Source organism: Equus quagga, chromosome 16, assembly GCF_021613505.1.
Source record: "Equus quagga isolate Etosha38 chromosome 16, UCLA_HA_Equagga_1.0, whole genome shotgun sequence".
In the NCBI taxonomy this organism is placed as follows: domain Eukaryota; kingdom Metazoa; phylum Chordata; class Mammalia; order Perissodactyla; family Equidae; genus Equus; species Equus quagga.
The window spans coordinates 37,723,910-37,739,566 of NC_060282.1; the positions used below are offsets into that span (position 1 = coordinate 37,723,910).

The window sequence follows — 15,657 nt, forward strand, 5'->3', positions numbered from 1 at the left end:
TTTTGTTTTGAGGGAACAATTTTTAAAAATTTGAGGGATTTGGAGGAAAAAGAGGATTTGAGAAAAGGAATAGGAAATAAATGAATTACAGTAAAAAAATAGGTTTAAATTTTTAAGTCTTACTAAATTTAAGCAGTATAACTGTTACTTATATAAAATTAAGTAGTTAAAGGACAGAACTGAATTTGTTAGAGGTGGTCAACTCTAGGAGAAAATCCGTAAACTTTTAATGGAAATCTGCAACACTTAAAGAAAATGTCTTTTCTTTGAATGTCTTCCCATTTGAAAGCTTCTATTATAATTCAAAAATTTCAAGACTACTAAATTATTCTTATTTTTCCCCAATTACCTGCTGTGTCTATTCTTGTCTCAATTTTAGACAAATGTGACTTGTTGTTTACTACAGTTTTTCCTTTGTAATCCTCATCAATTTTTGAACACTCCTTTTCCACGTCAAATCTTAAATGAAAGAATAATAAAAACTGAAAAAAGTACAATACAAGTAAGAAAATAAAATTTATTATTGACATTCTTGTATTTGTATCACTGTGCCTTTAGAGACATATTCCAAAAACGCATAATAGGTTTGTATTACAAGTTATCTGTATTCTTTCTTAGAAACCATGCAATTTATCAAAGACTTAAATATTAATTAGACCTAAACCGTTTAGAACTTTGTAATTAAAATTATGACAAATTTCTCTCAATTTAAAATATTTGTTCTTTTTTATTTTGGATGGGTATAAAAATTACATTAGTTATTTTAGGTTGCTCTTATAAACAAAAGGGTACAGTTGATTTTTATTTAATGAAAAATCAAGATCGAAAGTACTTAGACTGGATACTCCTAGTACTCTACTGAAGTAACTTGGTACTCGATATGTTCAGGTTTATAATAATTAAGAAGTTATTACAGTATTTTATGTTAGAGAATTATTCATTGACAAATTTTATATAAAGAAATATAAAACATACTTATCCCACTCTGCATAATCTCTTGGAATTTTCTTTTTTGCTGGCCTACTTTTGGAATATATTTCCTGAAAGAATAAAATCATATTTTATGAGACATATAAGATTAGCAGGTTTTACTATAAATGCAATATAAACTATTGGATTAAGATATATGAATTGAATGGATAAGAAACATAGGTACTTGAAGTTATGACAACTCCAGTATTATAATTATTAACATAATAATACACAGCAGGTTAAAAAAGGATTTTAAATTTGTAGTTAATTCTGGGAGCAATTTACAGGTCTTTAAGTACATACACAAAACTTAAAAATTCCCATGTATGAAATATGATTATTTGTGATTTTCTTAAAATAAAGTACTAAACTCATTCATTCTTTTAAATCTTAGGCACTGAAGAAATAAGAATAACTACTTTGCTGTATTAGCGCTGTTTTGTTTGCAATGGCAGACACCGAACTTGGACTAATTCTACTAAAAAAAAATAAATTATTGGCTTATGTAACCAAACTGATGAAAGTGCAAGGGTGTTGCCAGACAAAGGATTCACATGCCCTCTCTCTCCAGCTCTCCGGCTCTCCCACTGTCCCTAGTCACTGCTTCTCAACGCCCACTGACTTTGTTTCCCCTGCTGGGTACTTGCTTTTTCCATGTGGTAGGAAACATGGCCACAAGCAGTCTGGGATTATAACCTCACAGGCCTCCCAATCAGAAGGGAAAAGAAGAGGTACTCTTCTTTCCATCTTTAGTTATGATATCCCAGGGAAGAACTCTGATTGGCTAGCTTGGGTCATGCACCTGTCCCTGATCAAGCACTAGCTTGGTGCTATTAAGTGGCCCAACCTAGGTCACATGCCCACTGCAAGCACCAGAAGGGAATGGGAGGAAAGCAAACAATAGACATTATGCTCACAAACAGTTTCTCAAATAGTTTCTTAAAAGTTAGTCATAACCTGAAACCATTTTGAATGGGTTGTTTAACCATGCACAATTTTGTAACATAGTGCATTGGTCATTTGGAGCTATGTGGATCTTCCAAATATTCGTACATTTCATTATACAATTAAAAATAATATCTGTTAATATCTTCTTAGAGCTCATGATAAAAGTCTTCAACTACCCCCGTTAAGGGGAAATTTTGTTACAAGCAGGTATTCAAGAGCCACAAAAAAATATGAAATAGTCTAAATTGCACTTGAAAGCACAGATTTTATCACTCGTTGTTGGTAGTTTTCCTTAAAGTGACAAGCCCACTTTGTTCATTTTCAACACAGTCTGCCAAAAGTCCAGGTTTGAATAACCATAGTTTGTCTGTCAGTCACTCTTTCAATTAAAAAATTGTTCCAGAAAAAAGCAGCTACTTAAGCTGGCGACTCAATTGCACAAGTGCTTTTCTTGAGATAACCTTCATATTTCACCGCACAGCAAAGTGCTTTCCATATACTTCTCATTTTGTTAAACAGAATATTAAAAAGATGTGTCCTCAAGATTCAAGATTTAACAAAATAAGTTTTACTGTTTCATCACAGACATTTTTAAGTCAAATTGGAATTTTTTACTCTGTGTGTAGTAGTGGAGAAAACAACGATTACTAATACAGTGTGGCACCACTGCCTTGATTTGTGCTAAGGCACCAGAAGTTTTACCCTCAGTGCAAATGTCAACACAGTGAAAAAGACAAAGCATTATCATTATTTTTTAAAATAGCACTGACTTTCTGGACCCCGTAGAAAGATCTCTGGGACAACCTGGGTCCATGGCCATACTCTGAGAACCACTATATCACTAGTCTGCCTACTCAATGTACTATAAGCTCTTTGAGGGCAGAAACCAATTATTGATTGTTATATTTTCAGGGCACGACTTAGCACATAATGGGTATTCAATAAATACAAATTCATTGATTACAGACAGTGGCATCCTTACCATATTACTGTGTACCTCAGCTACCTGAGTAATTCCTAACAGGGAGTAAAAAGATCCAGGAAGGTAAATTATCAAAGAGCAGAGTAATGAAGGGCTATGGATGTTTTTTAAATAAAAATGAGGATTCAAAGAAGAGATGAGAATAACAAGAATGATTTAACCCAGAATAAGAGACAAGTAGCCATCCTTTCTGAAATGATAGGAATAAAAGAAAAAAAGTAGGGCAGAGGGAATAGAATGTGTGATCCACGTGAAAGCCCAGAGACTCCCAATGCCCAGGAGACAAGGGCTAGACCTCAATATCAGGGTCAGGTGGATGCCTAGAAGCTCCGTTTCAACTTGAAGTTAAGTAAAATGGACCTGGAACTCCAACAGGCCCCTTCTTTATAGAACCCATGGGTTAAAAAAGGAGAGGTCTACATGACAAAACAGGGATCAACTACAGAGAAACAATCATAAAGGGCTGAGGAAAAGGGAAAAAAACATGCATTAAACAGAGGTGTGTCATCTATAACTGCTTGAAAGTATCTGTTGAATGCTTTAAATTCATAGTTAATTATGTAATAAACTATTTCCTCTTTACCTCTACTGGATGTATAAAATTATTCCCTGAAATTCTCACACACTGATTTGGATCTTAAGTGTTCACCAACACTGGTCAGAGTAGAAGAGACAAAATAACAAAAGAAAAAATGAGGAAAGGTAGTAAACCCAAGACGCAAATCTTCCAAGTAAAATGCTGTTTCATTTTCATCTCCAAGTGAGGAAATACAGTGTACTCAAGAAGGTAACAGCACATAGTCAGCTGAAAAAAATCTCTAACTCTCCAAGAGCACATCAGACTGTGGCTACTCTGATTAAACTGCGTTAACTCCCTAATAAACAACAGCCGCCACCTCCTCCCCGGCCACCCATAACCCCCACCCAACAGCCTACCTTACTAACGTGAAGATGGCTGTTTGAACCACGAACTGGAGGCAAATTACCTTCCATTGCTGGAGATGTTTCAATTTCAGGAAAATGCATCTGATTTTCTTCTTTTTTAATTTCTAATACCCAACTCTGAGAAGAAGGGAGAAAAAAGAAAGTAAACACACAGTTTGAAATAATTAACCAGGCATTAGAAAAGACTACACATCATCGTAATTCCCTATGGGTCAATTTTTTAGGTGACAATTTGGTCATGCCATTCTATCTGGAATGCCCTTCCTTCTATTTTTTTTTAAATTGTGGTAAAATACACATAACAAAGTGTATCATTTTAACCACTTTTAAGTGTACAGGTCAGTATGTATATTCATATGTTGTTGTCCTTCCAACTTTTATTTATCTTGCAAGATCTTACTCCTCATCCCTTCCAGCAAGCTTTCGCTGAACTTCTCAGTGGGGCTAGAAGTGCTCCTCCTCCGTGTATTAGCATGAAGATTTAAAATCACCTATTTACTGTTCATGTTGCTCACCATACTGTAAGTTCCCTGAGGGCGAGCCTATGTCTTAATCTCACCTTTGTGATTCAAGAACCTAAAACAGTGTCTGGCATATAAGAGTTCACAGTAATGTTTATTACACTGAATTGTCACAGCTTCCAGGAAAAAACTGAGTAAGAGATTTCTTTCCTATCTGTGAAATTCCATTATTTATTATTCAGCGAATCTATAGTGAGGGTCTAATATTTGTCAGACACTCTTAGAAAAGGCACTGGGATACAGCAATAAACTGTATTATCTGTCCTATCTGTATAGGAAGCAGGGAGGATGAAAAGGAGGCAAACAGGGGAAACAGGAGGAGAGAAAGAAAAACATAAGGGAAGAAAGGTAAAAGAGAAGAGGAGGAGTTATAGAGGAAGAAAGGGAGTAGAGAGAAGGGTAACAAGGAAGAAGAGGCAAGGAGAGGATGAAAGAAAGAGAGATGAGAAGGAGACTAACTCAAGAAGTGACTGGGAAAGGAGATACAATGGGGGAAAAAGCAGGCTCTGCAGCTAGAACTGAAAATAAAGCTGAAGAATTCTGGATATAAACTGCCACCTTAACTTGTAGACTAATTACCAGACTTCCACATGCAAGTCAATAAAATGGTAAAATGAGAAAGCTCAAAGTTTCAAAAAATTCAGTATTCTGAGTTAGAGAATACAAATACCTCAAAGTTGTTTTCAAGTGTATTATTCACCCCAGTAAAATATCCTGAATAAAATAAAATAAAATACAACGAACTGTTTCTCTAGAGTCTGTTTAAAAACACTTTCTTTCTTTTTTTCTTCTTCTCCCCAAAGCCCCCCAGTACATAGTTGTATATTCTAGTTCTTCTAGTTCTGCTATGTGGGATGTCACCTCAGCATGGCTTGATGAGCAGTGCTAGGTCCCCGCCCAGGATCCAAACCGGTGAAACCCCAGGCTGCCGAAGTAGAGCACACGAACTTAACCACTCAGCCATGGGATTGGCCCCTAAAAACATTCTTTCTTTCTTTTTTTTGTTTGAGGAAGATTAGCCCTGGGCTAACATCTGCCGCTAATCTTCCTCTTTTTGCTGAGGAAGACTGGCCCTGACTAATATCCATGCCCATCTTTCTCTATTTTATGTGGGATGCCCGCCACAGAAAGACTTGACAAGCGGCGCATAGGTCCGCACCCGGGATCCAAACCAGCAAACCCTGGGTCACCGAAGCAGAATGTGCAAACTTAAACTTCTGTGCCACCGGGCTGGCCCCAAAAACATTATTTCTTAAGCAAAACGAAACAACAAAGGAACTTTGAGAAAATACAGGTAAATTTATAGCTGGTAGAGAGAAAGCTTTCCCAAGTATAAAAGCAAGAGAAGATCCTGAAAGATAAAATCAAGAGGCATGATTACATAAAATTTTTTTAAATGAATAAACATGAAAAACACTATATACAAAATTTTAAAGGCAAATAACAAACTGAAGAAAAATTTAGACTATATAGGATAGAACTCTTACAAATAAATAAGAGACATATCAATAGAAAAATTAATAAAGGGACATCTCCTCTTGGCCCTGATGGAGTAATAGGAACTGGATTTACCCTCCTGCCTAAACTCTAGAAAACTGGATAAAATATATGTAACAATGGTTTTCAGACACTAGGCAACAGGTAGCACAGGACGATGACCCTTGAAAGAAGAGAAACAAATGAGGTAAGTCTTGCATTTGCCCCAAGTTACTACCTGGAATTTCCAGGCTACAGTGTAGGGAAAGGAAACCCAAACAGCCATGTGGTCCCACTGACTTCAGAAGAACAGAGTTCAGGCTTCAGGGAGGCCAAGACTGCAAAGATTTGGGGTGCAAAACATCCAAGAGGAAAGAGACAGAGCTCTAAAGATAACCTGAATAGATCTATACCTGTTAAAGAAATTGAATTCACAGTTAAAACCTTTCCTATAAAGAAAACTTGAGGCACAGATGACATTAATGGTCAATTCCAGAAAACATTTAAGGAAGACATAATACCAATTATACACAAATTTTCTAGAAAACAGAAGAGGAGAGAACACTTCCCAACTCATTCTATCAGGCCAGCATTACCCTGCTATGAAAACCAGACAATGACATTACAAGAGAACTACAGACTAATCGCTCTCATGATCATAGACACAAAAATCCTTCATAGAATTTTAGCAAATTAAATCCAGCAATATATAAAAAAGATACAGCATGACCAAGTAGGGTTTATCCTGGAATGCAAAGTTGGTATAACATCAAAAACAGTATACATAATTTACCTACTTAACAGACTACACAGAAAATCTTATATTTTTCTTTTTTTCTTTTTTTTATTGAGTTATTGATAGGTTACAATCTTGCGAAATTTCAGTTGTACATTAATGTTTGTCAGTCATGTTGTAGGTGCACCATTTCACCCTTTGTGTCCACCCCCCACCCCACCTTTCCCCTGGTATCCACTATATATTTTTCTTAATAAGTGCAAGAAAAGCATTTCATAAAATTTGACACCCATTCACGATAAAAATTCTCATCAAACAAGGAATAGAAGGGACCTTACTCAACCTGATAAAGGGCCATCTACATACAATCTAAAGCTACCATTATACTTAATGGCGAAAGGCCGAATGATTTCCCCCTAATATTGGGAATAAGATAAGGATATGTACTCTCACCACTTCTGTTCAACATTGTACTAGAGGTCCAAGCCCGCGCAATAAGGTAAGTAAAAGAAATAAAAAGCAGCTAGACTGGAAAAGAAGTTAATCTTTTGTTATTCACAGATGGCACAATCTTGCATATAGAAAATCCACAGAATCAACAAAAAAGCTACAAGAACTAATTTGTAATTTTAACAAGATCACAGGACACAAAGTCAATATAAAAAAATCGATTAAATAACTATAAACTTGCAATGTACAAATTACTATTAAAATTCCACTGCTAAGAGGTGTCTCGATTAGTCAAACTTATAGAAACAGAAAGTAGAATGGTGGTTGCCAGGGCTGATGGGAGAGGGAAATGGAGAATTATTTAATGGGTACAGAGTTTCGGTTCTGCAAGATGAAAAAGTTCTAGAGATTGGTTGCACAACAATGTGAAGATACTTAACACTAATGAACTGTACACTTAAAAATGGTTAAGATGGTAAATTTTACATGATATGTATTTTACCAGACCAAAAAACCCCCAGAAAATTATATAACTAGAATGACTTAGAATGAAGGAAAAAACTGAAATTAAAAGACATTAACTTTTACAACAGCACGAAATATACGAAATACTTAGGAATAAATTTAGCAAAAAATACGCAAGAACTATACACTGAAAACTACAAGACACTGCCACAAAAAATTAAAGAAGACTTAAATGAACAGAGAAATATATGATGTTCATGGATCAGAAATTCCAATATTGTTTAGATGTCAGTTCTTCCAAAATCGATCCACAAATTCAACACAATCCCAATGCGAATACAAGCAAGTTATTTTGCAGAAATTGGTAAGCAAAGGACCTAGAATAGCTAAAACCACCTCGAAAAAGAAGAACAAAGTTGGAGGACTCACAGTCTCTGATTTCAAGACTTTCTGGAATCAAGACAATGAGGTACTGGAGAAAAGACAGACGTTTTAGGTTAATGACACAGAATGGAGAGAGTCCAGAAATAGATCCACACATACACAGGTCAATTGATTTTTGATGATGGTATTGAGAAGTTCAAAGGAGAAACGATAATCTTTCATTAAACAGTGTTTGAACACTTGGATATCCGTACTGTGTGTGTATGCAAAAATTAAAACAGATTATAGAACTAAATTTAAGAATTAAAACTATAAACTTTCTAGAAGAATCATAGGATAAAACTTAGGAATCTTGGATTAGACAAAGATTTCTTAAAAAGGACAAAAAAGAATAAACTATAAAAGAAAAATTGATTTCATCAAAATGAAAAACTTTTGTTCTTTCAAAGACACTGTTAAAAAAATGAAAAGGCAAGCCACAGAATATCAGAAAATATTTGCAAAAGATGTATTTAATGAAAGACATGTATTTTAAAACTCAGTAAGAACACAAACAACCCAATTTTCTTAAATGGGCAAAGGATTTTGGAGATTCTTCACAAAAGAAGATATATGGATGGCAAATAAGCACAAGAAAAGACACTGGACATCATTAGTCATGAGAGAAATGGAAATTAAAACCACAATGAGATACCACTACAAACCTAACAGAATAACTAAAATTAACAAAACTGACAATACTAAGCGCTGACCAGGATGCAGGGCAACTGGAACTTTTATCCATTACTGGCAGGATTGCCACTGTGGAAAACATTTTGGCATTTGTTCATCAACTAGTAAGTGGACGTACAATCTGTGAGATATCTATACGATTTAATACTACTCAGCAATGAAAGGAAATGAACTATGGACATGCAATAAGATAGATAAATATAAAAAGCATTATGCTAAGTGAAAGAAGCCAGACACAAAAGGCAACATATTGTATGATTACATGAAAGTCTACTAAAGGCAGATCTAGAATGATATAAAGCAGTTCAGTGGTTGCCAGGAGCCAGGGTGTGGGGTCAGCACTGACTGCAAAGGGGCACAAGGAAACTTTACGGGTAACAGAAATGTTCTATAGCACACACATTTGTCAAAACTCATCAAAATGTATACCATAAAACCGCTAATTTTTATTGAATGCCAATTCAACAAAGCTTATTAAAAGAAATCAGTAAACAGGCCATTAACAAAAGAAGAAATTCAAGTGACAGATAGACGAAAAAATTTAACTTTGCTAGTAATCAAACAATAAACTATTATCATTGTCTCAATTATTTAATTGATTAAAAAATGTAAAAAATGACTACAGTATCCAGTGAAGAGTACCTGAAATGGGCATTCTTACACACTGCTGGTAGAAGAGAACAAAGATATGACTTTTCTGAGAACATGGAAATGTTTTAAAAGCCTTAACAATATTCAGATCCTTTGATCAAGCAATTTGAATTCTAATAATTTATCCTGAGGAAATAACAAGGGTGATACAAAAAAATTATAAACATGTTTCTATAGCACTATTTATAGGAGCTGATTGAATTATGTTTCTTTCATAGGACAGAATATTATTCAGTCATTTAAAATACACACGTGTGTGTGTGTGCACTCACAAACACACACATTCACAATATTCTCCTGGGTGTAAGAAGCAAGCAATACTACTTAAGTAATCACACTAAAACCCCTTTACTGACAAAAAAGAAGCCTAGGATCTTGGATAAGTGAAGTAGACGTACATACAACATGACAATGTCACAAAAACTGGTGTTATTCGATACCTTTATATCACCGTTAATTTTTTCCCATTCTTCTGCTGTAAAACTGGATGCTGTGGCTGCAGGCTTATCTTTCCTCAAAGCTCTACTTTCAGGAGCCAAGCCTCTAAGGCGCTTTTCACAAAATTCGGTAAGTTCAGGATAATATCCTTCCTCACCAGACCTTTAAAAAAATTCAGAATTTTAGAGTTAGCACTTTATTTAGAGGTCATCTGGACCAGTGTTCTGCAAGCTGGGTTCCGTGGAGCCCAGGGGTTTCGCAGAGATTTCAGGGACTGCCCCGCACAAGGATGGAGGCTGGGCTGCTGGTTTCCCACTCACCATCCCCAACCAGCACAACCTCCATTTTTACCTGTTAATCTATGAAGTGATGCAATGAAGGAACAAAAGGAGCTCTGAAGACACCAATTTTCATTACACACTTTAAAGGTGAACAAACAACATTTTCTCTCCTCTTTAACACACACATTCATTTTGTACATACGGTAATTTTAAACTTATAACTGGAAATTCAATATTAGAGACAGGCAGAAAGTGAGACTTGGCACTTCCTTTCTAAGGAGGAATTCACAGCTCAATTTTTTTCCCAAAGGGATAGGAAGAAAATGGCAGAGGAACAGTTTAGAACAATACGTCTCTAAATTCAACTGCTCAAGGAACAGAATTCCGTCCTTAGAGACTTAGATGGACACATTTGTTCTTTTTTAATTTGTTTTTTTGAGGAAAATCAATCTTCTCCCCCCTCTTATAAATCTGTTTAGTTTTAAATTTTTAGAAAAATAGAAATAAATACCATTTTCAAATTAAATTTTAAAAAATAACTCTAAGTCAATGCAATATAATCTAACTAGGCTTTTGAGAGAACTTCTTAGAACCAACAGTATCACTATGGCTTTCAAACTTTTCCATCCTGTACACTTCTCATTTTCTTTATCAGTCCTTGACCAAATAGAAACGAAAATGTTCTTATACTGCTGAGAAAAATAAAAGGGAAAACAATATGATATGCTGCTTAGCTTTCCATTTTAGAAATGATAAAGTTATTACATCAACTCTGGCTGGGGACAAGCAGGGATACGTAGGGAGGACAGGAGGTTGAAGGTGATGAGAGAGAAAAAGGAAAGGACACAGTGACAAGGACAAGGGTCAGAGGGAAGAAAAGAAGAACTACCACTGAGCAGAAGGAATACTACTGATGTCCTGAAAAGGAGCAGTCTGTGCTTCTGCAATGTTAGGCTACTCTCCAAGTGAAAACTCCTCAGGAAATCCAAAATGGGTGGCACAGGTTGGTATGCGACAGGGCGGTGTTTCCTGTTGTGAGTTCCCTAGACCACTTGCATGTCAATCAGGCAGTGTGCTTGTTAAAAACACATGTTCCTGGGCTCCACTCCAGATTTCCTAAACTGGAATCTCTGGGTATGGGGCCCTCAAATTTGTATTTTTAACAACCATAAGTTTTAGGGATTAATAAGAATATTAGATTATAAAAAAAATTCTTTAAATTGCATATGCTTTACCCTAATGTATATTAGAGTCTGCCAATCATGGTCACGGGGCTCTCACCCGGAGAAGGCCCTGATTTCCTGCCTTCTGGTCCTACCTCCTGGCCTTCCCACCATCCTCCGTGTGACCAGCTCCCAGTGAGTCACCCACATTTTCTGCCAGATGGTATAAAGTGGGGGAGTGTCAAAAACTTTATCAGCGTAAGCTGTTGAGCTAATCTTACCTCCTAATGGCTGCTTTACCTTTTCCCAATAAAGCTACTTTCTTTTCCTAGAAAATGTGGAGGAAGCAAGAAAAATGCCCTCTTGGATACTAATTAGCCTAAGTCTCATGCTGGAAGTAGACCTAGCCAGAGCCCTCCCAACTAACCACAGAATCAAAAGCACTATTTTGGAACCTAACATGGACAAAAACCAACAATCTCAATATTTGAAAATTTGCTCCAAATGTGCTATTTGTAATGTAGCTTTGACTTTTAGAAGTCAACAACATAATTAACACTGGCATACTGAAACATGAGATGATTTTTAAATGCTTACCTAAGCACACAAAGAATTTTTTCCAAGTGTTTAACATCTGAACATTTTTCAATATACTTGAAATCCAAATGTTCAACAGGAATTTTAAATGTTTTTGTTGTTCCAAAGCCCCACAATGATGGATAATCTTTGGCAGTCATGGCTGAAATGTAGTACAGGAAAACAGTTATTAATCTAATATAGATATATAGTAATACTCAATTTGGATAGTCTAGGCACTTCTGTAATATTTATTTTTCATTTTGATAGAAAATATGAGGGAGTGTTTCTTCCAAGGAGGAAGGCTACTTTCAAATTATCTCTCCTTGATAACAACAGTTAACATTCATAGAGCTAAATTACTATGTACCATACACGGATTATGTTACTTAATCTTCACTAAAGCAAGGATGGAATACAATGACAAAGTAGGTTTTGATGCTGTAGAGGAGGGAAAAAAACTTTTCCTCTACCCATTTAGGTTCAGTATCTGAGGCCTGTGAATTAAACTGGCAAAAGACAGCCTAACAAGAGAAAAGGTTTATGTTATATGCACACGGGAGCTTCACAGAAAAGTGAAAACCCAAAGAAACTGTTAGGCTGGGAATCTACATATCATTTTAACAGAGGGTGATAAATTGTAAAGTGATGAGACAAAGGAAAATGGGTTTTGGTTTCTAGGAGAAGGTAAATATATGGGAAAAACTAATGGAAGATAAGGGTTATTTGTGTAAGATTTGTTTATGCAGACTCAGCTCAGTGCTGACTGTCCATCTACTGTGATAAGGGTGGTTCTCCTCCTATTGCAGGAGAGGGGAGGAGGGGACACCTTCATAAGTGGAAATTCATGCCCTGCTTTTAGGCAGAAAGGGAGAGGGCAGAGAGTTCTTCTTGTGTCTGCTGTTTCTTAATTGCCCTCAGCTCAAAATAATCCTTATGCCAAATGGCCTATTTGGAGGTGGCATATTCAGATTCCCTTTAGTGCTCAAACTGCTTTTTAAGATATCTTTTAATGTTGATTTGAACGACCTTCATCTACTTTAGTTGTTAACATCTCAATCATCCTTTCTGATTCAGCACAAACATAAATCACACCTTTCTGCAACTCTCCTTAGCATCACCCTCTTCCCATTCCCTGCCTCCTACTCCCATCAACGAACAGCTCCCAGATCTGTGTTCCAACGGCATTTTGTACATACCTCTCTCATAGCATATGGCACATACTCTAATTATGTTTCTTTGTCTTCTCTTCTGGATTGTGAGAGATCTTACTTTATTCATCTTCATATATTCAGGACTAACACAATAAGTAGTACCTTATACCCCTTAAGAAACACCTGCTGAATTGGGAATAAGGCAGCCTTGGACAGTTTTACTCTAATGATACTGATACACTGCTAATAATGATGATGATAATCACAGCAACAAATACATAACTCTTCATGTGTGCTGGGCGCCACTGTCAGTACTTTACATATATTACCTCATTTAACCCTTCAACTACTCTATCAGGTAGGTTTTATTTTAAGTAGAGAGCTTACGGCTTATGTTAAATGTTAAAACAGTTAACATTTACAGAGCTAAATTACTATGTGCCATGAATTATCTCACCCTTCAAAACCACTCTCATGAAGGATATTAATAATTACTCCCACTTTACAGATGAGGAAGTTGATATTTCAAGTATGTAAACCACTCAAGTTCATATAGCTATTAAGTAGTGAACTGAGGATTTGAATCTCAGTAGGTGACTAACAGAGCCCACATACTTAACTATCATATCCGTGTTTTTGAAACTGCAGGTGGCAACCCAAGAAATCAATTAAGTGAGTTGCAATCAGCAGTTTTATAATGAGATAGAACAACAAATCAGACCACCTGACACATACAAAAAAAACAATTTTACAAAAAATGTTGACATAAAAATTATAAATATGTGTGTACATAAATACACACGTTGCAAAGAAAAATATATTTCTTATTTTAAGTCATTGTCAAAGTTTTTTTAAAAAACACTGCCCTAAAATACATTGGGTGATAAATTTTAAAACAAGAAGTAGCAGTGAGTCTAATTCAGCATGCCTGCCCTCTGGGAGTGTGGTCTTATACCAGACCTCTGCAGAAAAAGAGGACGTTCTGACAGCTTCTTGTCCATATTCCTGCAGGCTTTGACTTGAGTATAGGATATGGATGACAGTCTGTCAGCTTTGTGATGAGACCCAGATGAGAAACGGAAGTGTGGCTTTCACACTATACCGGCAGGCCCAGTATGATGAATGTCTCCCATCACAAGGATAGCTTTAAGGGTGGAAGTTACAGGAAAGCAAGATGAAGATCTTTTAAATTATTGATGCTGCCCAGAATAGAATGGGTTGCCTTAGGAGAATTTTTCCGAAGAGCTAGAGGATCTTTGATGGGAGAGATTTAAGCATCTAATGGGATTAAAATAGACTACCTCGAATTGAATGTATCTTGCAACCCCTGAGATTTTATGATTTGAACAAAATATAGTGACAAAGATTTGAAATGGTAGATCTCCTGGTAATCAAATGAATTTAATTCTAAACACTGTTTAACATTTCTCTGAGAATCCTTTTTGAAAACACCATTTTTTTTTTTTTTTGGTAGGATACACATTCTCAAGTTCCAAAAAACAAGTTATACTTTATTTGGTCTCTTTAGAACTCTTCCACATCTGTTTGTAATTTCTTTGTCTCTGATTAGGAAAACCTTTGGTCCTAGTTGGATTTTATTTCTTCTCTATCATCCTAATCCACACCCATTTCCCACATTTCCTAATAAGTTTATCAGTAATGCCTCCAGGGCAAACTACGATGGATTAGTAACAAAAACCTGTGTGTTGCCACCTAAGAAGTTTCTTTCCAGCATCCACAAGCCAAGCGCCCCCTGCAGCCAGAGACCGACGGGACATGGCATCCTCCAGCCGTAGCAACGGTTTCTATGTACAGCGCTGCCCGAGAGGGCGGCGGGGTCAGGTACTGGCCGGGATCCAGGAGCTCTACAGCAAACCCTCAACGGTCAGGGGGCACGTCAGGACCCTACGAAACTGCTCCCCACTCCCGGGCTTTGGTCACCAGGACTAGTCGCTGCCAGCGGACCCCAGGAATCCCTGGTGTTGCGACTCCACCCCAACATCAGCCACAGTCGGCCGCGAGAAACAAAAGGGCCCCCGTTTGCCTCCCACGACCAAGAAGGTCGTCCACCCCACAAGACGCTCCCTGCCACTCGAGTTCGACGGTGCACTTGCTCTGCCTTTCACCCCGGCTCCGAGGGAAGGCCTCCGATGGGAAGATGTAATTTGTTTCTGGCCAGCATGTACTCACCCGGTTCAGGCTCCGCGCTGTGAGGACGCCCGCCGCCAAACACTTCACCAGGGAGGGGCGTGGCCCCGCCAGAGCGCCCAAGGGCGTGCGACTGACCGCCGGGGGCGGGGATTAGGCCTTTGCGACCTGATTGGCTAGTCCTGGACTTGCCAGCCCGCTGATTGGCCTTACAGGCCTTGCAGACGCCGGGACAGAGGACCCTTCACCAAGAAATAAGAGTTGAAGTGTGTGGTCCCCTTCCTCTGCTTTGCGTTTCAGTTCGTTTTAGGTTGAGTTAAAACGCCGTTACTGTTCTGGATTGTTGTACTACCTGCAAAGTAAATTGATAACTACTTCTACTTAATTATAAACACAAATTAAACCTTCAGGATATCTACACTGCAACGTAGATTTACTTAACCCTTTCCTTTTACACAAAAGAGTAAATGAAGGGCAAGATTCCCTCTTCTTTTTCACGCTTTCAACATTTTCTGAGTACCGGTTATGAGTCAGACGCTGTACTGGGCGCTGGGATACAAAACAGAGTAAGACATAATACAATTCCGATGAATAAAACAGTAGAGCTCATTTGTGAGGAAACGTATTTCAGTTTT

At 37.1% G+C, this 15,657-nt stretch overlaps 1 protein-coding gene across 2 annotated transcripts in view; it reads right to left on the reverse strand.

Annotated features, from left to right (window-relative positions):
• Positions 1 to 15,334, reverse strand: part of SPAG1 (sperm associated antigen 1) — a 76,590-nt gene extending 61,256 nt beyond the window's left edge. The window contains exons 1-6 of one of the 2 annotated variants that reach the window (XM_046642372.1): positions 15,065 to 15,334; positions 11,742 to 11,883; positions 9,703 to 9,862; positions 3,839 to 3,964; positions 976 to 1,040; positions 350 to 459 (exon numbers count right to left, since the gene is read on the reverse strand). In XM_046642372.1, the coding sequence (XP_046498328.1) occupies positions 350 to 459; positions 976 to 1,040; positions 3,839 to 3,964; positions 9,703 to 9,862; positions 11,742 to 11,881 (601 nt within the window). In that variant the 5' untranslated portion in view covers positions 11,882 to 11,883; positions 15,065 to 15,334. The remainder of the gene's footprint in view (positions 1 to 349; positions 460 to 975; positions 1,041 to 3,838; positions 3,965 to 9,702; positions 9,863 to 11,741; positions 11,884 to 15,064) is intronic. The other variant, XM_046642373.1, reaches the window with a different exon arrangement.
• Between the last annotated feature and the right edge of the window lie 323 nt (positions 15,335 to 15,657).